Genomic DNA, 23,451 nt, shown 5'->3' on the forward strand with positions numbered 1-23,451 from the left:
AGTGATGTCTCCGCAGTTATCTTGACATCTCTTCTTGAAACCTTCCAGCCTTGGCATTTAACCACGCCTGTTCTACCTGTGTCCAAACTCAATGAACACAGATTAAATGGCGAAAATCTCAATATTTTCTGAATCTTGAGAAACAAATCAAATCCTTAGCTCTAGAGCTGAAAGGATGCTATTTGAGTGTAATGAGCAACGCTCTGCCTACACCATGGCCACACGCTGGCAGTGAACTGCTGGAATGTGTCCACTGTTCCAGACTGTCACTCACCCTGAATCCCTTGAACCCAACTCACTGTCCTTCCTTCATAAAGATCGAGTGACTGGAGGTCTCCCCATGGCACCCAGCAACCTGACAGTGACAGGGATCTACACTCCAAAGTATTTGCAGGAAAAGAGCCTTCACTGAGATGCCAGACTGCCCAAATCTCAATGCTCTCACTTCCTAACTGTGCAGCCTCGCACAAAGAGCTTAAACCTGCAGGTGTCCTCATCTGTAAAACGGGGATAATCAGAGCACTTGCCTCAGAGTTTGCTGTGAGGATGAAGTCAGTTAACTTGCATCTAGAAGAGCACTGGCACGTGGAGGCACTCAGCAACATTAGCTATTATCTGACCAACTGAAAAGGAAGAAGTAGTGAATTCCAAATCTCCAATTCCAGGAAGAGCTTGAAGTGGCCCCATGGCCAAGGGTACCTTCCGGGGAATTAGAAGAGACACCCGTCCAGTTAGGAAAGGCGGACGTCTCACATGGCTTCCCTTTACCAACTGCTCTGAGTGGTAACACCTCAACCTCCAATATCCAGCACCTTCTACAGTGTGACCACAAGGTATGCGTCCAGGTTAATCTCCCACTAGCTCCCCAAATGAACCTTGTTCTTTCATTGGACTAAAACTTAATCCTCTGCCTGCACACGCCCTGTTCTCTTCTACATTTGGGCCATCACCCTGGACTCCGCCCTCTTCCACTTTAAGTACTCCAACATGTCACAATCCCACATCCCTTCCAAATCCTGCTGACATATAAATCACTTTCTTTAATGCCTCCTGTACCGTTCAACCTTTTTTATGAAGCTGAATCCTCACTACCCTTTGTAAATTCTGTAAATGCCTTCTCCCACTAGAATGAATGTGTGCCGACTACCTTTCTGTTTTTTTTTTTACATATCCCAAAGTGTTTAGCACAGTATCTTGCATATAGAAGATGCCCAATGTTCACTAAATGGGAGGGCCTGTCTCAATTCATTACCCCATCCTACCCCACGTACCTTGATAATGATTGAAATCTAAAAGACCTGAATTCTTAATTCTGAGCTAGATCCAGACTTAAAGTGAGACCTCTTGCTTTGAAACTCGACTAGTCTACCGGTCTAAAACAAGTCCTTTAACAGAAGGAAGACCTTGCCTTAAATTAAAATACAATATACTTTATAAGCTCTTTATCCCTTGCATGTTAAGAAGCTCTAGGGGTTTGACAGGAAAGTGTCTATTGATAGGAGAGTGTCTTTGAAAATTAGATTATAAGTTATAATATATATTTATAACGACTATACCATCTTTGTGATCAGCTGATAGACACACGAAACGCTGTTCAAATAGCAGTTCAAATGTCAAGTAGACATTTGTTGATTCTAGATGTTAGTCTGCATACTAACTTTCTACCTTCTAAACAAATGCCATGATCATCCCCTAATTTCTGATTGTTTGGATCTTTTTTTAGCAATATGATATTTTAAGGAGATATAAATAAGCTTTACCAACCATCAAATAAACTACATTCTATTTTTATATGGCAACAGATTCATATCTTTAAAAATATATTTTATTAAATAATCTACTTGGAGAATAATTACAAAAGCTTTAAACAATAATTCCAAGTAGTGAAAGGCAGTTTCCTTTAAAAGAAAAAAAAAAAAAGACCAGTCCATAATATGTTTTGCTGCTTTATACACAGGAATGATTTATTTTACAAACTAGTCAGTTGCAACATTAGCCTGTAAAAATCAAAAACATTTTTTATCATGTCTCAAAGGCAAAGTTAACTCTATAACGATATGCTTTCACATTAACCAGTATGACAAACCATAAGAAACTTAACGCCATAACAGTTCAAAATAAAATGTACAGAACAGGCACTTTGAAGTCAGCTATTGTGTGTAACTCTCACAGTTAATGTTATGTGTACACATCTCATATTTCATCAAAGGTTATCAACCAATGAAGCAAATATTCCTTTGATGCAGAAGCACAAACACATTTAGGTTCCAAACACCATGTTCTGGTTGTAATACATGCAAGACAGACCCTAAATTAGAAAAATCTTCTGAAAGAAAATGAAGAAAAACAAAAAGCCAGGAATGAAAGCATTTACAAGCACTTGAATAAGGCCTTTAAGTGTTAAATCAGTGTTTTTTAAACCCCTTCATTCTCAGGTAAGGGATTAAGAGGCCGAGAGAGAGATCGTCTGCGAGGGTGAGGATACTGGAGGCTGGCAGTGTCAGCATCGCAAGAGTGCTCTATCAGAGGAGGAGGAGGAGGAGGAGGAGGAGGAAGGAGCTGGGCATAACTGGACCATCTCGATCCAGCCCGTGGGGAATCCAGAGGGGGAAAGAAATACCTGAAACAATGAAGACAGGAACAAAACACCAAAACAAAACAAAAACAACAGAAAAAAAAAAAAGAAAAAACAGAAGAAAAAGAGAAAAATAGTAAATACAAAGAGAACCAAAGAGGAAAAAACACATGCTAGAAAAAAAAGCTTTACTATATTCATGCCAAAACTAACGGAACATAATAGCAAAATCAAGACCCTTACTCAAATCAGGCTCATTTAAGCAAGTATAGAAACTTGAAAAAAGAAATACAATCTGTTAAACTTAAAATGTTAAAAAAAATTATCAGTATGAATGTTACAAAAAAGACATTAATTTTATAATTTAAAACATTTTCTAGTCTCTCAGAAACATATTGATGCTCTCCTGTAATTTACAAATCAAGTAAGCTTTTTCTTTAAGCAACACTTCACTTGTAGCAGCAGCACATTTTTTAGTGCATACATGATACTGAGGACCAATTCAGATAGACTTTCACATAGTATGGCCAGCTATTGCAACATACTTTTGAAGAAACACAATCTTTGAATGTACTTAGATGTTTTTCTGCAAAAAGACTAGTACAAAATTTTGATAAGTAAAAGGGCTCAAAAATATGTCCTATTGTTATTCTTCTGCCATTTTAAAACTTACCCGTAATACTTTAGCATTTTCTCAAAAAAAGATTTATAGCTTTGTTATCAGAGGATATGAACTAAATGAAGCAGCCAACAAAATTAAGAAAATCCTGGGACATGGAATGTGGAGGTTAACATGCATGCACAATTTTAGCAGAGTTTTATCTGCTTCTTATACTATGTTTCCAAATTTTGACTTGAAGGAAACCTTAAGCCATGAAATCACACCATAAAAATATACAAGCACATATTAGAAACATTTATCTCTTTAGTGAATATGAACTGAAAACTTACAAAGATGTTTTCATTTTACTTCTAAATTATAAATGAAGCAATACCAAATGTTGTTCGGCTACAAACTGTACAGTCAAGTTACTTTCACTACTACTTCTCTCACTCCTTCACTAATACTTTTTAAACATTACAAAGAAATAACAGAGTTGTACTGAATAATATCATGTATAAACCAATTCTACAAAAGGTAAACAAATTAGCACTCAAAACAATCTTTATGAAAAATATTCAATCTTCAAATTAAAATTATAAAAATTCATTTTAGCTTACTGTTTTAGAAAATAAAAGACATAAGTCTATATATAGTCTCCAGATGGAATAGAGTGATATTTTCCCTCCTCCCAACTAGCAATGAGGATGGTAACAATCCTTTAATTTTAAAACCCATGTTCATTTCAGAAACATTTCAAAAAATTGTTTTGGTGACAATGTCTCAACAAAAAGCCTCTCCATTTATATTTCAAAAGTTTCAAATAATGTCAATAAACTGGCTAGCACAAAAAAAATGATATACACTGTATTTTTAAAGGCCTTTTGGACTGCGTTTAGTAGTAAGCAGGCTGTTGGTGTATCTTGGGAGAGGTCAAACGGCGCTGGGGAAGGGGAAAAGGAGCTTGCTTCCCATTCCTGTGTGCATGCAACAAGCAGCAAAACAGCAAAGTTACTCCAGTTAGCTGGTACTCAGCTGTGCTTTCTGTTAAAGGACATAATACAAATGGAGAAGGGAAAATGCATCACAGATCTAACACACATGGTTATTGGCACAATAAGAACACATCAAAACTTCAAAGCTCTTTACAAAAGAAAGTGTGCAGTACAGGCAGCAACCAAAAACCAGATTTTTTTAAAAAAAATTAACACTAGTATCTTTGCTTCATGGAATAATCTTTATAATCTGATATCTTCTATGGTGACCTGAAGTTGTTTTCATGCAAATACTTAAAAATCAAAAAGCAGGACTCCTTTATAAAAATATAACAATACAAAAATAATTAAGGAGGGCTTCCCTGGTGGCGCAGTGGTTGAGAGTCCGCCTGCTGATGCAGGGGACACGGGTTCATGCCCCGGTCCGGGAAGATCCCACATGTCGCGGAGCAGCTGGGCCCGTGAGCCATGGCCGCTGAGCCTGTGCGTCCGGAGCCTGTGCTCCGCAACGGGAAAGGCCACCACAGTGGGAGGCCCGCATATCGCAAAAAAAAAAAAATAGTTGAGGAAATTTAAAATACAATTCTCTTCTTTCATTTAAGTTGACAACAGGACAACCACGTGACAGTTTGTTAAGGCTATGCTTTGAAGTTTCCTAAATAGTATTCCAAATTATTCACAAAGGCATATTAAAATAATTTTACCTTACAAATTGAAATTTGAATATGAAAACAAAAGGACAACTCTTTAGATAACATTAAACATTCTTTGAGAATCTAAAATATACTAAAAATTCTAAAAATCAAGAACTCAGAATTTACCATATCCTCTTACAATCTCCATGAAAATTTTAAACACACACACAAAAAACATTTAATTTACTCACTTTTACAAAGCTTTAGTTTGTGTGTTTTATTTAAAATTTCAGCTTAACCTGACTCAAAGGCCACCCTACCAGCACTAGCAACACTAATGCTCATCTGGGACTACGATCCTCAGTACTGTCCCAAACTTCCTCTTCATCTCATTACTTCAAAGTTATATATGTTTCTGGAAGACCACTAAATTTCAGCATATAATTGAGTTTGTTTAACGGCCTCAGAACCTACCTGTAAATATTATGACCAAGTAATAAGCCAAATACAGAGCTACCAAAGTGCCTCCTTCTCTTCTAGTGCCACAGTTACGTGTGAATTTCTTGATTCAATCTTAAAATCCATGAAATAACACACCTTCAGTATGGCTACCAGAATGATTTAAGAAGAAGATAATTTCTAGTTTTCTCACAAAACAGCCTACCTGCCAGCAGAAGATCCATTTAATGAATTCTGAAGATTTGGTATATTTGAACCTAGAGAAGGATTTGAGTTTCCCTGCTGAGAGCTCCCATTGACAGGGCTCCCATTACCTTTCAGAATACCAGTACACTTCCAGTTGTCCATATAATTAGCTGAAAGGAAAATGGTCAAACTCATTAACATGACTAATACCTATGTTCCAGGGCACAAATCTACAATTAAAGAAATAAAAGAGACCTACAGGCTACATATCTCTCAGGATAAATGGTAAAGACATTTTTTTAAATGAAACACATATATCTCAATTTTAACAATTATTTTTTGAAGTTTTTAAAGAAATACTAATTTAAAAACAAAGCTCTCACCACCCATTTCCTTTCCTTACTAGATAAATATTAACAGAGACAATTCTCTAAGCTACCACATTATTACATTAAGTTAATATCAAAATAAAATTCTGTCTTCATTATAATGAATTTCAGTTCTGATGTGTGGGTAACGGAGTCACCTTCTCAGTTCAGCGAGTACAAGTCAAGTCCTCATGGATGTAGGTAACAGAACCTCTGGGGTTTGAGTGGCTTATCCAACTTGGCCTAATTGTTTGGATGCAAAACTGGTCACTGCAGACACTGAGCTCAGGAAATCCAAGTTAGGTAGGACGGGGCAGCAAAGACCCTGAGGAAAGGGACACCTGGGCTGGTTCTACCACAGCCTAAAGCTGACCACAGGAGACTCAGCCAAACTGCAGTTTGGGAACAGTAACTCCTCAGGGGAAATGAACGAAGCTGTAACTTCGAATCCTAAAGATGGGACGCCACCGACTAGAGTGGTACACAGAGCCAGTGGATAAACATCCGTGGAGAAGTGCAGACCACGCCACAGCACCCACAGTCTGTGTCGACCGTCCAGACCACTTCCTCTGCTTGGCATTTGTAAGAAACTTTTAGAATCAGTGGCCTCAAGATTCTCTAACTTTTGGGAGCTGTAGAGAAGAAGTGGGGAAGATACTGGATTTTTCTTCTCTTAAGGGCTTGTTGGCTAAAGCAATTGTTTAATCAAATAAGAGATGACTATATCCTGGGTTTGTAGAGAAGTCCCACAAGTTACACACATAGCAAATGGTATCTTTGGAGGTAGTGTATATTCTGTTACAGTTAGTTTTACTTTGTTCCACATGGAAACGTAAACAATTCAATTAGTCAATTACTGCTATGAACTAGGTAGAATAATAAAGATTCAACACAATATGAGACATTAATTTAAAAGTAACTGTAGAAAGATAATTTTTTTCAAAATACTTCAGAGTTTACATTTCTAAGTGAAAATTCTAAAGTAGCATCATAAAGCAACAATTCCTCCAATGAAATCTTACCTTTCCACAACCTGACACAGCCATCATCTCCTGAAGATGCCAGCACTGTCCCTGTTATATTCCAACTTACTCGCCAGACCTGAGAATTATGATTATCAAACTGAGCCACTATATGGATTTCAAATTTTGTTGGCCCACCAGAGGAAGTAAGTTCTTTCCTGTTAATAAAAAAATTTTCCTGAGGAATTCTGAGTGTACACACACACACACACACACACACACACACACTCACCGTTCTAAATTAAAAAATACAAATGGTCTCACATACACGCCATATCAATGTCATATCCATACCTGCCCCCCAACCTCCATAGCTTACTGAGAGATGGGCCATGTCACTTTCACTTGATTCCCCAGTACCTGGCATGATCCTACCACATAAAAGATATTAAGTGACTAAAGAGGATTTTATTCCCCCCAAAAAGTTGAGGAATAAAAGAGATGACAATGATTAATTTCAAAAGAAAAAGTAGTAGGAAGGGAAGAATAGGAGGAGAGAAGAAGGAAAAAAGAAAAGAAAAAGAACAGAAACTCACAATTCCAAAGTTAAAGCTAAATAGATTATTCACAAGAATGTCTCAGTTCTAATTTAATTTTCCCTAAGTAGACTGCCACCTCTCATTCCTTCAAACATTTATAGAGTGCAATTATATTCAGAGGATCCAATTCATTTTAGTATCTGCCTAAATAAAACACAACTAAGAAAACATAAATCTCCTCTCTTGGGCTTCCCTGGTGGCGCAGTGGTTCAGAGTCTGCCTGCCGATGCAGGGAACATGGGTTCGTGCCCCGGTCCGGGAAGATCCCACATACCGCGGAGCGGCTGGGCCCGTGAGCCATGGCCGCTGAGCCTGCGCGTCTGGAGCCTGTGCTCCGCAACGGGAGAGGCCACAGCAGTGAGAGGCCCGCGAACCGCCAAAAAAAAAGAATCCATTCTTCAGATCACTGTTGCCTCTACACTCTCCTCCACAAATGAAAATAAGCAAGAGGTAAGAGAACTTTCAAATTAGTAATTGTTTCAAAAACTCACCTCACAGGCTTTAATGTAAAAATTCTCACGTCTTTGGTTGCTATGGCAAGAATGTGGAAAGACCGTCCCAAGTTTGGAGCAAAGGCAATATCGTGGACAGGATCCGTGACTGTCAGGAGGGTTTCAGCTTTTGCATATTTCCTAAATGAAAAAACAATTTACGTTAGAATTATCAGAAATGAAAATTTTAAAAATCCACATGTCTAGGTATCTCCATTTTCTCCATCTTGCTCACAATGAAGTAGCGTTTATCTCTGCAATATATAATATGTCCAGCCCCAATCCCCAGAAACTGTGAATGTGACCTATCGGAAAGGGCCTTTGCAGATACAATTAAGGATCTCAGGATGAGAGAGAAACAGACATTAGAGAAGAAGCCATGTGAAGACACAGGCAGAGATTGGAGTGATGCAGCTCAGCCACGGAACTCCTGGAGCCTCCAGAAGCTGGAAGAGACAAGGAAAGAGTCTGAAAGCAGCACAGCCCTGACAACACGTTGATTTCAGATTTCTGGCCTCCAGAACTCTGAAAAGAAACATCTCTTTTAAGCCACCAGTTTGTAGTAATTTGCTTTGACAGCCCTAGGAATGTAATATAACCTCCCAGGTTTCTTCCTTTAATTTTTTTTTTAAGTTTAGCTTAAAACAGAGTAACTAAAACTTAATTAGAATGAGATCTTGATTTGTTAGCCATTAACATCTTTTTTAAGAAAAAGGGTACCTGAATTCCCTAAAATTTGAGTGTAAAGAAAAAAGTTAAGCTGACAACAGCAAGAATTGAGTTTTTTAAGTGATGATAAAGGAAGCTACAACAAAGTCTATTTCCACACCTCGGGAGTGTTAAACTACCATCTGATCCTGTTATTCTCCAACTGAGAAGTCTTTCAATGGCTTCACATTACCCTTAAGATAAAAATTAAACGTTGAACAGTAGGTCTTGCAGGTATAAGCCTTCCAGATTTCTCATCACACTCCCTTTTACCTATTATGTTCCAAACACAGCGAAAATATATTGGCTCTCTCTCAACACATGCAGTTTTCTCCATCTGGAATGTTTTGCCCTCTTTGTCTGGCTAATTTCTACTCATTCTATGGGTCTCCATTTTTTTTTTTTTTTTTTTTTTTTTGCGATACGCGGGCCTCTCACTGTTGTGGCCTCTCCTGTTGCGGAGCACAGGCTCCAGACACGCAGGCTCGGCGGCCATGGTTCATGGGCTCAGCCGCTCCACGGCATGTGGGATCCTCCCGGACCGGGGCACGAACCCATGTCCCCTGCATCAGCAGGCGGACTCTCAACTACTGTGCCACCAGGGAAGCCCTATGGGTCTCCTTTTGAATGAATCTTCCTGGCCCCCTCCCCCTAGGCATAATCTCTGAACATCCTGATTCTCCCAGTTTATAAAATTCATCACCATTTTTCACCTTTTTTTTGTTTGTTTGTTTTCCCTTCATGACGGTACATACTGGGAGATCAATTACCTTTTCCTCTACACCACTCAATTTTATATTACCAGAGCAGAGAACTTAGCGTATCATAGGAAATCAGTAAATATGTGACAAATAATGCGTAACTGAGTTAATGAATAAAGAAATAACATTTTAAAAAATTAAATGCAATTCAGAACAATAACTTAACCAAAGCAGTACTGACCTGGTGTTTTCATTATATTCGAAAATCTGAACCTTGGCCATTGCGTTTGGGCTGCTGTCATCACTTCCTACAGCGATCATGGGGGAATGAGCACGAGAGCTAGAAAGGAAAAGTAAAAGATATTTTACATAATTATAAAGTTAATGCACATTTAGTTCAGAGAATTAAAAATGCGTTCAGCAGCCATGCAACCCACCAGTCAGCGTGTCACTGCGGACTAGACCCCTGCCACGCCCGGCACCACACACCCAGGAGGGGTACCCCTGAGTTCTCAGCCTGGGGACTGAGGACACTGGGCTTTCACCTTGTTTTTAACCACATTTTCTTATGGCTTAGAAAGTAGTCCTTTTCCCAAAACAAAAGGCTTCAAGCAGTCAATAGATTTTTTTTTTAAAGACACTTAAGAGGCGTTAGAATTTTTCTTTCTAAAAGATCTGGTCATTAACTATAGAATGAAAAGTAATTTTACGGTGACCAAATTCATGGCAAAAAGATTTTTACATGCTTCGTACAAAAAGAACCCCACCCCGACGGAGAAGGAAAAGTAGAAAAAGACCACCCTCAGGAAGGCATGCCTGTCATTCTCTAGTCTCCAGACTCATTTGTGGTCAACTGCGTTTTGACAAAGGCAAAAGATAAGCAATAAGAGAGTGAACTCCACTGACGTTGACTCTAGGTTGAATCTTTTTTTTTCATTTCTATGTCTAATGTCCTAGATATTGATTTCCTTTGCCTCCCCCATCCAGATTAAGTAATACCTCTATGAACATGACATAGAGGTATTGTTTAACCTTTGATCTTGATATTGTGATCTGCCAATTTCATAAAGCTGAAAACAAAATGCGATAATTAAAAAAAAACGTTTAGGTGTTTATTACTAAAGCATCTGATAACGACATCACCTAATATAAGGAAAAAACCAGGTAGGGACTTCCCTGGCGGTCCAGTGGTTAAGAATCCACCTTCCAATGCAGGGGACACAGGTTCGATCCCTGGTTGGGGAACTAAGATCCCACATGCCTTGGGGCAACTAGCCCACGTGCTCTGGAGCCTGCACGCCACAATTAGAGAGAAGCCCAAGTGCTGCAACTAAGACCCGACACGGCCACAAATAAACAAACATTTTTTTTAATTAAAAAAAAAAAAAATACCAGGTAAACTACAAAGTCCTATAGTAATAAAATAAAATTACAAGTTACTTATTATAATTCTTGGCTATTCAAAGGGATGTAAATTATAGTAATTTCTATATCTCACAAAATTTCTTTTTTCAATGTTCCACAAATGGATTTATTTGATCAAGGACAAGTACATTTATAGTAATATATTCTAAAATTACTGAAAATATAAATTTTTAAAATATTCTAAAAATTAAATTGTGAAACATCCAGATAACAACCTGAATTAAGGATTATCTCATTTGTATATCCATAAATAAGATGATCACATTTAAACCATTTTCCAAATATGACTCATAATTAAACAGTGAGCAAAACCATCCAACTCTGACTGAATACAGGAGACTGATCACCTGCATCTCCTTCCTACGCCTCCATGGAAATGATGAAAAAATAACACTGTAACAGTGCAGAAATCAGAATGTGCCATCAGAAATCATGAAATCTGGAGGATTCCAGGAAGCAAAAGGAGATCAGACAGTTAAAATGCTAAGGGAAAAAGAGCTCAACAACTATCATTAAGGAGGAAATTCTAGCAGCTCCAACCTCTAATCAATAAGTAAATAACGAATCAATCAATCAACCAATAGTAATGAGTAATGGGGCAATCATGAATTGATTCATTTAATAATCTGCAATCAGAAGACCCCCATGGCTGGCAGCTGACTCTGCTCTAGGCTAAATAAAATCTGAGAAGGATCCTAGTGAGATGATTAGAACTTATGAGGAGAGATATGAACTTGAAATAAAGTAGCACTGCAAAGCCGGCAGGGAGAGGGACAAGAAAGAAGAAAATACATTAAAGTGCTCTATCCCCCAAGTCAAAACCTCCTGACTTTGGCAATTTGGGGGTAATGCCCACCTGCCAGCTCCGTCTTGGTCGCCCTACAAGGAAACCCTGCCAAACCACTCCACCTACTTAGTCAAAACTCAGCCAACCCCCTAAGTAAGAGAATGAGCTGTTAAGAAAACAGCATCTAACAGGAGAAAAATACCAACACCAGTTCTCTCTAGCAGCCATCACAGTCTCCTGTTCACAAATACATGAGCAAAGACTAACATGCACTTGAGAAAAAGAAGGAGTGTGACAGTTAAAGACCAAGGCATACAAACAGTTCTTTGAGGAAATAGATCTTTGAGAAAATATAAAACAGCCTACAGTCCACATCATATGCAGATTCTACATTTGTAAACTGACCTACTTGCTAAAATTTATTTGCAAAACCAAAAATCCAATACTTGGGGCATTCATGGGCCTTCCTGTTTCAGCTTTATGCTGAAAAACCAGTGCCTGCTTTGCACTCTATTTACCATCATGTTTTCTGCATTTTTGTTCTTTGTGTTGATGATTTCACTGTTTAAAATGACCCCCAAGCTTCCCTGCTGGCGCAGTGGTTGGGAGTCCGCCTGCCGATGCAGGGGGCACAGGTTCATGCCCCGGTCTGGGGGGATGCCACGTGCCGTGGAACAGCTGGGCCCACGGGCCGTGGCCGCTGGGCCTGCGCGTCTGGAGCCTGTGCTCCGCAACTGGAGAGGCCACAGCGGTGAGAGGCCCGTGTACCGCAAAAAAAAAACATCCTGGTATATAAATTTTAGAATTCTACTACCTTAAACCATACAAAGCAATTCCAGGAGTTTTAATGACCCAAGTGTGAAAGGCAAAACCAAAAACCTTTCAGAATACACTTGACAACATCAAGGTGGGGAATTTTTCAAATAAAAAAACAAAAAGCACTATAACAAATATAGAAAGACTGTTAAGTGTGGCTATATTAAAATTCAGAACTTTCTGCAGACTATCAAAAGTCATGATAGTGTCAAAATGACAAACCACAAACTCGGAGAATATACTTGCAACTCAAAGTAGTAATGCAAAATCCTAAAATCTTCCAGAAAGACTAGTCTTCCTACAAAAGATCCAGTATCAGACTGACCTCAGACATCTCACCACCTAAAGTTTAAAAGATTGAAGAATAGTAATTTGAAATTCTTACATTTGGAACTTGGCCGAAGTTCTAAAACTAGTCAAACTATAATTAAGCATGGAGAAAAATTAAGACATTTCTGGGTATGCCAGAATTCAGAAAGCTTGCCATCCATCCCATATAGGAAAAAAAGTTACTTTAAGAGGTATGTGACCAAAATGAAAACAAAAAATCCAAAGGCAACTTGTGATACGAAAATTGTGACAGCCAAGTATAACCCAAAAGTAAAGGAATCAGTAAAGAGAAAAGAGCACCCATCAGGAGTTAATGCCATATTATTCTGTGTGAACGAAAGTTTTCATGAAACAGATTACATTTATGTCTGTAATGAATATTTACATAATCTAGTCTTATAAATTTGGTTGCTACTTAATATTTAGAATCAACTTGTAGTCAAAAGATAAAGTACTTATATGTGTACTTAACACATATAACTTAATATTATTAAATGTTTACAAAACATAAATACAAACATTGTAAATCTTGTCACTGTATAAGCAATATAACAAAATATTAGGAAATGGGAGGGTGAATGTGTGGTAGAAGCAAAAAAAAGCTGATTTCCCCTTTTTTAAAAGAGAGGTGAGTCAATATATAGTCTAAAAATTGATAAATCACTAGAGAAATAAATATTTAAAATTAAGATAATTACCAATACAACTAAACAACTATTAACACTTCCACAAATAAAATACCTTGTCATACCTTCACAAGTGGAAAGCTTTGTAAATGTGCTGAAGTCATCTTTCACAGAATGAGTATAAATACTGTCTAAAGATAACACAGCAAGAACCAAAGGTATAAATAAATCATTTAAAAATAAAATAGTGACTACCAGAATTAAAATCTAAAAACAAAACTACTAACAGCATTTGTTTTTAGGGAGTAAGGGAACTTTTACCTCTCATTTTGTACTCTTCTAGATTATTTGAATTTTTTTATCAGGTGACTCATTACTCTTTTAATTTTAAAAAGTTTAATAAAAATCAACTATGATACAGTCTTAGAATCATACTCTATACAGCAGTTAAAGGAGTAAGGAAGAACTAATTATACTAACACATGGGAAAATGCCCATGATGTATCTGTAAGTGAAAAAGGCAAATTGCATGAAAGGAAAATGTTATGTCTAAACATGTCTGTGTGTTTTGTGTCCACTTGTACATGATAGCATATACCTGTATTTGCATATATTTGTGTGTTTATAAACACACAAATTAAATATTTGTTATTAAATATTTATTTTATATACATGGAAAAAGTCCAGAAGGCGCACCAGAATATTTACAGTGGTTGGCTTCTTCTGTGGAGTAGAAATAGGGGTAGAAGACACATGACAGGGTGGAGAAAGGAGAATTTTTATTCTACATAATATACATTTTAAAAAATAATGAACAAGACTACTTAAGAAAAGCATTTTCAAAAAAAATAAACCATCTGATGCTAAGTGTAATAATTACTAGGCTTATATCACCAGAGGATTGCTGTGTAAGCATACCTTGAAGGGTTCCAAGAAATACAACTACAGCTTAGCTTGCATGAGATCTCATGTTGCAGAGACCACTGGCTGAGATTCATGACGTCTGGTGCCTCGTAGATTCTGACTATACCATCTGCTGAGCAGGTTGCTAACATAAGACCCATATGCTTAGGAGCAAATTTCACGTCGGTAACAGATGTTCTGCTGTCCACTAGTGTTGTCCTCTTGACCTGAAAAAAAATTAACAATTTAAATTAAATACAGGGACTTCCCTGGTGGCGCAGTGGATAAGAACACACCTGCCAATGCAGGGGATACGGGTTCGATCCCTAGTCTGGGAAGATCCCACATGCCGCGGAGCAACTAAGCCTGCACACCACAAGGAAGAGTAGCCCTGCTCGCCACAACTAGAGAAAGCCCTCGCGCAGCAACAAAGACCCAACACAGCCAAAAATTTAAAAAAAATAAATTACATCTTAAAATAAATAAATTAAATACAAAAAAAAAGGATGGCAGAGTGGAAGGAACACAGGCTCTGAAATCACACAGAACTCCTCTGCCACTTACTAGGTATATAACCTTGAATAAGGTATTCAAAACCTGTGTGGGCCTCAATTTCCTCCAAAGCACTTAACAAAGTACCACATACACAGCTAGCAATCAGTAACAAACCAGTGACCTATAATCAATTACTCCCTCTATGGCAGAAGAAAGAAGGCCTTACGAAGTCTAACTTTATTAAATTAGGTTAAGTACTCTCTTCTTAAGCAGATAGGTCAGTAAACCAGAAAATGTTAGAATTTTCATATGAGCAGTTTTGTCATACAAAGCAGGCCGCAAAGTAAAAGAATTAAGATTCTTTAACAGCAGAATGGAAGGTGTGAAACTTCTTCCATCAAATGTAAGTGTTAGTCCTACTCAGACCGCTACCATCCACTTTTAAAAGAAGGCATGTAGTAGAGACCAAGCGAATGGTACGAAGCTGGCATTCTGGTAATTAGAGAATCCCAGCATAGCATGTACCAGTTACTGTCTGGCACCTAGATGAGATGATTTTTGACTGAAAATGTCAATAAAATTTAGAAATCAAGAGTTTACTGTCTATGGTTACTAAAATACATCTTAAGGTGTCTGAATATCAAAAGAATATCAAACTTCAAAGATAGCAGAGCATCTTTGCAAACTTTTGTCTAAAAACACCACTGAATAATTAATAACACGAATGCTGAAATATTAAATGTATTAATGACAGTGGATTTAACTAAAGACAAATAATTAAGTTCGAAGAAAAATCCTTTCTATGCCACCACTCCTAAACCCAACCTATAGGATGCTAACTGATCCATCTCAGACTGACTGCTAGAAAAATCCTTTCTATTCAAGAAATGTCTCTGCTCCCCTGCCCTTAAGCAACTGTTTGCCTGAGGAAGGCCCCGGTGCAAGGGCAATGAGGCCAACCCCTCCCATCATTTGAAAAAAAAAATGTCAAACAATATGAATAGTATGCAAGCTACAAACCTACAGTAATTAAAACAATTTGTTATGGCCTAAGAATAGACAGACACCAATGGAATAGAGTCCAGAAATAAACTCTCCATATATGGTCACTTGATTTTCAACAAGGATGTCAAAATCATTCAATGGGGAAAAGGCAATCTTTTCAATAAAAGGTGTTAGAAAACTGGATATTGACATGTAAAAGAATGAAGTTAGATACTTACCTTATACCGCGTACAAACATTAACTCAATATGAATCAAAGACCTAAACATGAGAACTAAAATTACAACACTCTTAAAAGAAAACTTTGGGGAAAAGTCTCCATTACAATGAATTTGTCTATGATTTATGATACCAGAAACACAAGGAAACAAAAGAAAAAAATAAACTGGACTTCATGAAAATTTTGTGCACCTACGGACACTATCAAGAGAGTGAAAAGGCAAATCACAGAATGGGAGGAAATATTTGGAAATCATATATCTCTTAAGGAATTAATATCCAGAATACTTAAAGAACCCCTACCTACAACTCAACAAAAAAAAAAATGGGCAAAGGACTTGAAGAGACATTTCCCTAAAGAAGTAAAAGTTTCTGGTAACAATTCCAATTCCGGTGGGGGTGGGGGGTAGAGGCTGTTCCCCACATAATTCTGACACCAGCAGGGTGTCCAAGGAGAATTCAACTCAATTTTGACACTAACTACCCGGAGATAGCGTCAGATTCCACGAGCTCAGAGTTCAGTCCCACAAGACCACCCTTCTTCAGATGCCAGTCGAAAACCCAGGTTGTTATCTGTGCTTCTGACTGACTGGTGTAACTCAGGGACAGTCACATGGAAGAGACGCACAGGCTGGGGACAGGTACCCAAGGCTGGGGACAGGTGTGGAGCTTCCACGCCCCCTCCAGGCACCACTCTCCCCAAATCTCCAGGTGTTCACCAGTCCAGAAGCCTCCGAACCCTGTCCTCTAGGGAAGGGGTCCCCAACCCCTGGGCCATGGACCAGTCCCGGTCTGTGGGCTGTTAGGAACCGGGGCGCACAGCAGGAGGTGAGCAGCAGGCAAGCGAGTGAAGTTTCGTCTGTATTTACAACCGCTCTCCGTTGCTCACATTACCACCTGAGCTCCGCCTCCTGTCAGCATTACGCTGAGTTGTATAATTATTTCATTATTTTATTATTACAATGTAATAGTAATAGAAATAAAGTGCACAACAAATGTAACGTGCTTGAATCATCCCGAAACCATTCCCCTTTGCCCTCCCCGTGGAAAAACCATCTTCCACGAAACGGGTCCCTGGTGCCAAAAAGGTTGAGGACAGCTGCTATAGGGGTTTTATGGAGACATCATTACACAGGCGTGAATGACTACCTCATTGGCCATTGGTGACTACATCAATCCCCAGCGCCTCTCTCCTCCCTGGAGGTCAGGGTGGGTGGGACTGAAAATCTTACCACCCCGAAGTGTTCTTGGAAAGACCACTGCTCCTCGGGTGCTCATGTTCCCCACCCACCAACCCACCACTAACAAATGTCTCACCCAATGGCTCTGTCCACGCAGTTTATCATTTGATTCTCCTACTATTTCTTCCCAGACAGCAGCTGTTCGGTCAAAAGAACAGGAAGCCAAAACCTGTCCAAATTCAGGATGGGCCCATGTCACACGCCACACAGATCCACTATGTGTCTGAGGAATTAAAAAAGCAAAAAATGAAAAAAGCTGAGTTTAGTCACTTGAAGAAACAGAATACAGGTATTTTTACTTCAACAAAAGGAGAAAGCTATTCAATTTAACATTTAAAAAGTTAAATTCTAGGGAATTCCCTGGTGGTCCAGTGGTTAGGACTCCACTCTTCCACTTCAGGGGGCATGGGTTTGATCCCTGGCCGGGGAACTAAGAGCCTGCATGCTGTGCAGCGCAGCCAAAAAAAAGTTCAATTCTAGCACGTTTAACGTTTAGAAGATACTCTGTACTTAAGATTGCAGCCCTTCTAGAGTCAAATTCTTCTAACATTTTACTAATAAAGAAAAATCCAGCTGGATAAAGTTGACCTCTTTCCGTGCTAATGATAGTTGGAGACTTGGTTCAGAGTTTAGCCTAACAAAGCTTTTAAACAGAGATTCTATCAGTCCACTGTTTTTTTTTTTACTTGCAAATTTCCTCTATAGGAAACATCCACCTGATAAATAAGAGTAATCAAAATTATATGCTTCAGGGCTTCCCTGGTGGTGCAGTGGTTGAAAGTCCGCCTGCCGATGCAGGGGACACAGGTTTGTGCCCCGGTCCAGGAAGATCCCACATGCTGCGGAGTGGCTGGGCCCGTACGCCATAGCCGCTGAGCCTGTGCGTCCCGGAGCCTGTGCTCCGCAACGGGAGAGGCCACAACAGTGAGAGGCCTGCGTACCGCAAAATAAATAAATAAATAAAATAAAAAAATTATATGCTCCAAAAGCCTAACAGTATAAGAAACCATAGCAACAAAATGCTTAAATGATTCTGATGTCTGGCTAGACAATGGACTATTCTAGGAAAAGAGGCAATGAGAACAAATATAGAGAAGTCCAAATCCTTGTATTCTGAGGAAATAATTTAAAGTTCAATAGCATTATCTTTTAGATGAAAAATGTCAAATTAGTTCAAATTTCTATTATCCAACTTTTTGTTGACAAAAAAAAAGGCAGAAAAGTCTTAAAGCATTTCACATCAACAGAATTCATTTGTGCTTTCCAGTAAAAATAATGTATGACAACAAGCACCAGTCCACCAATGATGCTTACAAAATCTGTTTCAATCTAACACTTTTATACTCAATAATCTCAGAACACTTTCATAATCCAATAATTTCTACATGGTAACAGTGTCATCATCCAATGGTAAACTTTGCACCGCCCCCCTTTTTTTTTTGGCCGTGCCATGCGGCATGCAGGATCTTTGTTCCCCGACCAGGGATTAACCCATGCTCCCTGCAGTGGAAGCACAGAGTCTTAACCACTGGACCACCAGGGAAGTCCCTGCACCCTTATTTTATTTTTTTTGCGGTACGTGGGCCTCTCACCATTGTGGCCTCTCCCGCCGCGGAGCACAGGCTCCAGATGCACCGGCCCAGCGGCCACGGCTCATGGGCCCAGACACTCCGCGGCACGTGGGACCCTCCCGGACCGGGGCACAAACCCGCGTCCCCTGCATCGGCAGGCAGACTCCCAACCACCAGGGAAGCCCCTGCACCCTTATTTTTTATCCTTTGTTCTGTCCAGTCTTTTTCATTTCACCTTTCTTATTTTTACAGGCTATTAAGTAAAAGATGCACTAGGGCACTGAGATTCTGCTAAATGTTAGATTCCCAGTAAAGCACAATCTAACTAAAGAATAAGGATTGCACAAAGGTGTTCATAACAATAAAAAGGAAACAACTTAAATATCCATCAGCTAAACAAAATAGGGTATATTTGTTGTTATATTTGTTTTGTTGCTATAGTTATGTTTAAAAACAAACCAAAGTACTTATGAAACATGCTGTTAAACTAAAAAGCAAGAAATACGAGTCTCCTTTTGGAGTGATAAAAATAAGTTTTGGAACTAGACAGAGGTAGTAATTGTACAACATTGTGAATGTAATAAATGCATTCACATTTATTTGTTTACTTGAAATGGCTAATTTTACGTTGTGTGACTCTCACCTCAATTTAAAAAACGGGGAGAGGACAAAAGATTTGAATAGACACTTCACCAAAGAAGATAAATGAATGGCAAATACGCACATGAAAACACTATCAACATAATTAATCATTAAGGGCATACAAATTGAAACCCAGTGAGACACCACTTCACACCCACTAAGATGGCTATAATCAAAAAGACAGACTGGAACCCTCATACATTGATGGTGGAATATAAAATGGTGCAGGCACTCTGGAAAAGAGTCTGGCAGTTTTCAAGAAAGTTAAAACATACACAGCCCAGCAATTCTATTCCTACATATCTAAGAGAATTGAAAACGTTTGTCCACACAAAGACTTGTATGGCATGTTCATAACAGCATTATTCATAAGTGCCAAAAACTAAAAACAATCAAATTGTCCATCAAATAGTGAATGAATAAATAAAATGTGGCTTCATCTATACAAGGGAATACTACTCAGCGTTACAAAGGATCGAACCACTGACACATGCCACAACATCAATGAACCTCAAAAACATGCTAAGGAAAGTAGGCAGAAACAAAGAACTACATACTGTAGAATTCCATTTATATGAAATGTCTAGAAAAAGTAAAACTATACAAATAGTTCAGTGGTTACTTGGGGAGTACGAGGGAACGAGGATTGACCCCAAAAGGCACAAGGGAAACTTCAGGGTTGACGGAAGTGTTCTAAAATTAGATTATGGTTATGGTTGCATAACCGTGTAAATTTACTAATACTCGTTGAACTGTACATTTAAAATTGATGATTCTCAAGATACATAAAAATGTACCTGGGTAAAGCTATTACTTCTAAAATACAAGAAATAAAACTATGTACAAAACATCACAACTATTAAAAAATATATAAAGGAAAAAGGTAAGAAATACTGAGATGCAAAAAATAATTAGGTTAGAATGATACAGAATTTCAAATTTCTTATTCTTAAATATTCTGAAGTGTATTTGTTACTTTAATAGTGAAAAAAATGTAAGTAAAAGATATAAATTTTACAATTCTCTCAAAGCTGAACAGCAAGTCACTAATGCTACTAAATAGTAAATGTTTCAATTCTTTCAAATCACTGTAAAAATAAATACTAACCTTCCAGCTAGCAGTGCAATGCCAATCCCCACTTTCACTTTTATCCCAGACCTGTAAGAAAAAAGATATTTTATACCAAGAATTCCTACAAATTAATATGAAAAACATAAACATTAGTCACTATGAGGGCAAAGGAGGGGAACATAAATTCACAAAAGAAAACAATCAGTAAGTAAACATTCACTCATTCAACAAAATATTTATTGAGAAACTTGGATACGTCAGGCACTGTGCTGAGCACTGGGGTCAAGGAACCTTTGCTCTACTAGTTAATGGAGACAATATCAGTTACAGTCAAGTCTGGTTACTTATAGCCATTATGTCCTAGTTATGTCCTAGAATGTCACTGTAAGCAGTAAATTGGCGAATACCAAACCACTCCTCCTGAGGAAAATACTGATAGGTGAGATTCACAGGAGCATCTGGTCACAATATGTTTGTCAACCAATCGATACATAACCTTGTTTTATGTGTGTATGTTTAAAAACACCGTATTTGGTATACATTATTGATTCAATAACACTGAACTCACTGCCAACAGTAGCATAACTCACGTCTGAATGAAGCTTCCCTAACACACACTTTCTCCATTGGGCACATCACAGCCTTCTTGCTTGTGGGAACTCTATGCAGCACTACACTTGGGGACCACTTCAGACAGTGGAAATCACCAAAAAAAGAACAAAAATGTGAAAAATGTGACACTAAATAGACAATGAGAAGGATGCTTGTTTACATTATGAAAGCCTGAATCATAAGGCAGAGTGTCACCTGTCCAACCTCAGCTGGGAATGCACATCCGACAACTCTATAATATTTTTTGCTACCCAGCTCATGTCAACAAACAACCATAAGCATTGATTTTGGGGTTACAAATAAATTTTAAAGAATAAGCAAATTCACAAATACAATATTTGCAAATAATGAGGATCAATTGTATATATAACAAACAAAAACAAAACATTCAACATTACTACCAACAAAAAATACAGATTACAATAAGACATTTTAACCTGTGTTAAAAAAGTGTAATGATAAACAGTATGGTGGCTCCTCAAAAAACTTCGAATAAAAATAGAATTGCCATGTGATCCAGCAATTCCACTTCTGGGTCTGCACCCCAAAGAGTTGAAAGCAGGGCCTCAAGGAGATATTTGTTCACCCACATTTATACCAGCATTATTCACAACTAAAATGTAGAAGAAACCCAACTTCACTGACAGATGAGTGATAAGTAAAATGCGGTATATGCAATATATATTTTTAGCCTTTTAAAAAAGTTTTTAAGTTTAAACATTCCCTTTTTCACAAAGGAAATTATGACATATGCTACATGTATGAACTTCAAAACATTATCCTAAGTGAAATCAGCCAGTCACAAAAAAGACAAATCCTGTAAGATCCCACTTAAATGAGGCCGCTAGAATAGCCACATTCAGAGACAGAAAGTACAAGGGTGGCTGCCAGGGGCGGGGGCCGGAGGGACCGGCTAGTTATGTTTAACGGGGACAGTAAGAAATGAGAAGGTTCTGGAGATGGAGGCAAAGATATGAACATACTTAATACCCCTGAGCTGTACGCTTAAAAATGGTTAAGGTAATAAATTCTGTTACGTGTACCTTACCACAATAAAAAATAATTAAAGAAAAAAAACTGCAATGATAATGCCCGACACGGACAACTATCACACTGATACTCTTCACCAGCAGTATTGTAACATAGTACAAACCTGCAAAAAGCTAATTTGCCAATTACTCTCAAAAACTTTTAAAATATTCACTAATTTCTCTACTGTAATGAGCCTAAGGAAATCATCCAGAAAACATAAAAAGCTGGGTTAACGAAGATTTTCACTGCAACACCACGACAGACAAAAGCTCCGTACTGGACGACCCACTAGGTCCTAGTGACTTGGAGGCTGAGTTCTACTCGGATAAGGAAACCCACTCGGTTAACGGACGCTAATTATTGCGACACTCCCACGGCGGGGCGGGCGGAGGGGTGGGTGAGAAAACCTGGGCCTCGCAACACTTGCAGCCCGGGAAGTGGATTCCGATCCGCCCGCGAGGACGTCGCGTACGGAGCAGACCGGCCGTGCGGCTCCCCCCGCCCCGGCACTTCTGTGAGGAGCGGGCGGACGGCGGGGAGGGGTCCCGGGACCCCGCTCCGGATGGAGGGGCCGCGGTGCGCGGGGGCCGGCTCACCCCACCCACTGTGCCGGCGCCCCCGCGACCCGGGTCCCAGCCTGACCAACGAAGAGCAATGCCATGGCACCCGGGGCCCAGCCGGGCGGCCCTGGCGAGTCTACCTGCCCCGCGCGTTCGGCCTCCCCCGCGACAGGAACGCGCACGCCGCCATGACGCACGCACGCCCCCGTGACGCACGCACGCCCCCGCAGCCGCGCGGAGGCGGCCCAGGCGGCCTTGACTCCACAATAACTAGGAGGAGGGCGCCCGCCAATCGGCCTGGGCTCCGGACCTCGTGTCCGCAGCGCGCCTCAAGTCGGGAAGAGTCCACTCTCCACGCGCCCCTCCGCTCGGACAGCGGGCCGCGCACCCTCCCGCCTCCTTCCGGGCTCGGCCCCGCGCGCACCTTGACGCTCTGGTCACTGGAGCAGGTGGCCATCCGCCGTCCGTGGAAGTCGAAAGACACATCGTGGATGAGATCTTTGTGGTCCGCCGCGATGCTGCGCGCCACGAACATGGCTGCGCCAGCCCCTCCCTCCTCCAACAGGACGGCGCGGCGGCGCGCGGACCACAGCCCACCCGGACCTGGCTCCGGGGCGCGCACCGCTGTGCTTCCCGCGGGCCGCTCGCGCGCCCCGGCTGCGGCGCGCCCCGGCTGCGGCGCGCCCCGCCCCCCGGCCCATCATACCCTGCGGGACCCCGCCCCCGCCCCGTCATACCCCGCGCGGCCGTGGCTACTGGACTACTTGGGACGCCGGTCAGTCTCTTGGATGCGGCGCTGCCTGTACCCTGAGGAGAGTTAGAGGACTCTCTGACCA

At 39.9% G+C, this 23,451-nt stretch overlaps 1 protein-coding gene across 2 annotated transcripts; it reads right to left on the reverse strand.

Annotated features, from left to right (window-relative positions):
• Positions 1 to 1,933: 1,933 nt before the first annotated feature.
• SEH1L (SEH1 like nucleoporin) lies at positions 1,934 to 23,281 on the reverse strand. Of its 2 annotated transcripts, none has more exons than XM_019920760.3 (9): positions 23,040 to 23,281; positions 20,448 to 20,498; positions 17,203 to 17,349; positions 14,183 to 14,394; positions 9,522 to 9,620; positions 7,872 to 8,012; positions 6,842 to 6,999; positions 5,471 to 5,621; positions 1,934 to 2,620 (listed from the first exon to the last, which is right to left on the reverse strand). In XM_019920760.3, exons 1-9 carry the CDS (start codon positions 23,148 to 23,150, stop codon positions 2,416 to 2,418), a joined length of 1,275 nt encoding a protein of 424 aa, XP_019776319.2. In that variant the 5' UTR covers positions 23,151 to 23,281; the 3' UTR covers positions 1,934 to 2,415. The 2 variants fall into 2 exon arrangements, with proteins under 2 accessions (XP_019776319.2, XP_019776318.2); XM_019920759.3 differs by lacking the exon at positions 1,934 to 2,620 and adding an exon at positions 2,747 to 4,220 and having other exon boundaries at positions 23,040 to 23,280.
• Between the last annotated feature and the right edge of the window lie 170 nt (positions 23,282 to 23,451).

The sequence above is a fragment of the Tursiops truncatus genome, chromosome 13 (assembly GCF_011762595.2).
Source record: "Tursiops truncatus isolate mTurTru1 chromosome 13, mTurTru1.mat.Y, whole genome shotgun sequence".
Lineage (NCBI taxonomy): Eukaryota > Metazoa > Chordata > Mammalia > Artiodactyla > Delphinidae > Tursiops > Tursiops truncatus.

What these genes read in the sequence shown, in the direction of transcription:
- SEH1L (XM_019920760.3), bottom strand. Translation starts at nt 23,150, where the DNA reads ATGTTCGTGGCGCGCAGCATCGCGGCGGACCACAAAGATCTCATCCAC. An exon ending in CCAGTGACCAGAGCGTCAAG is followed by an intron (nt 20,499 to 23,039) that starts GTGCGCGCGGGG and finishes TTTTTCTTACAG; the next exon opens with GTCTGGGATAAAAGTGAAAG. An exon ending in TGCGTGGACAGAGCCATTGG is followed by an intron (nt 14,395 to 17,202) that starts GTGAGACATTTG and finishes ATTTTTTTTCAG; the next exon opens with GTCAAGAGGACAACACTAGT.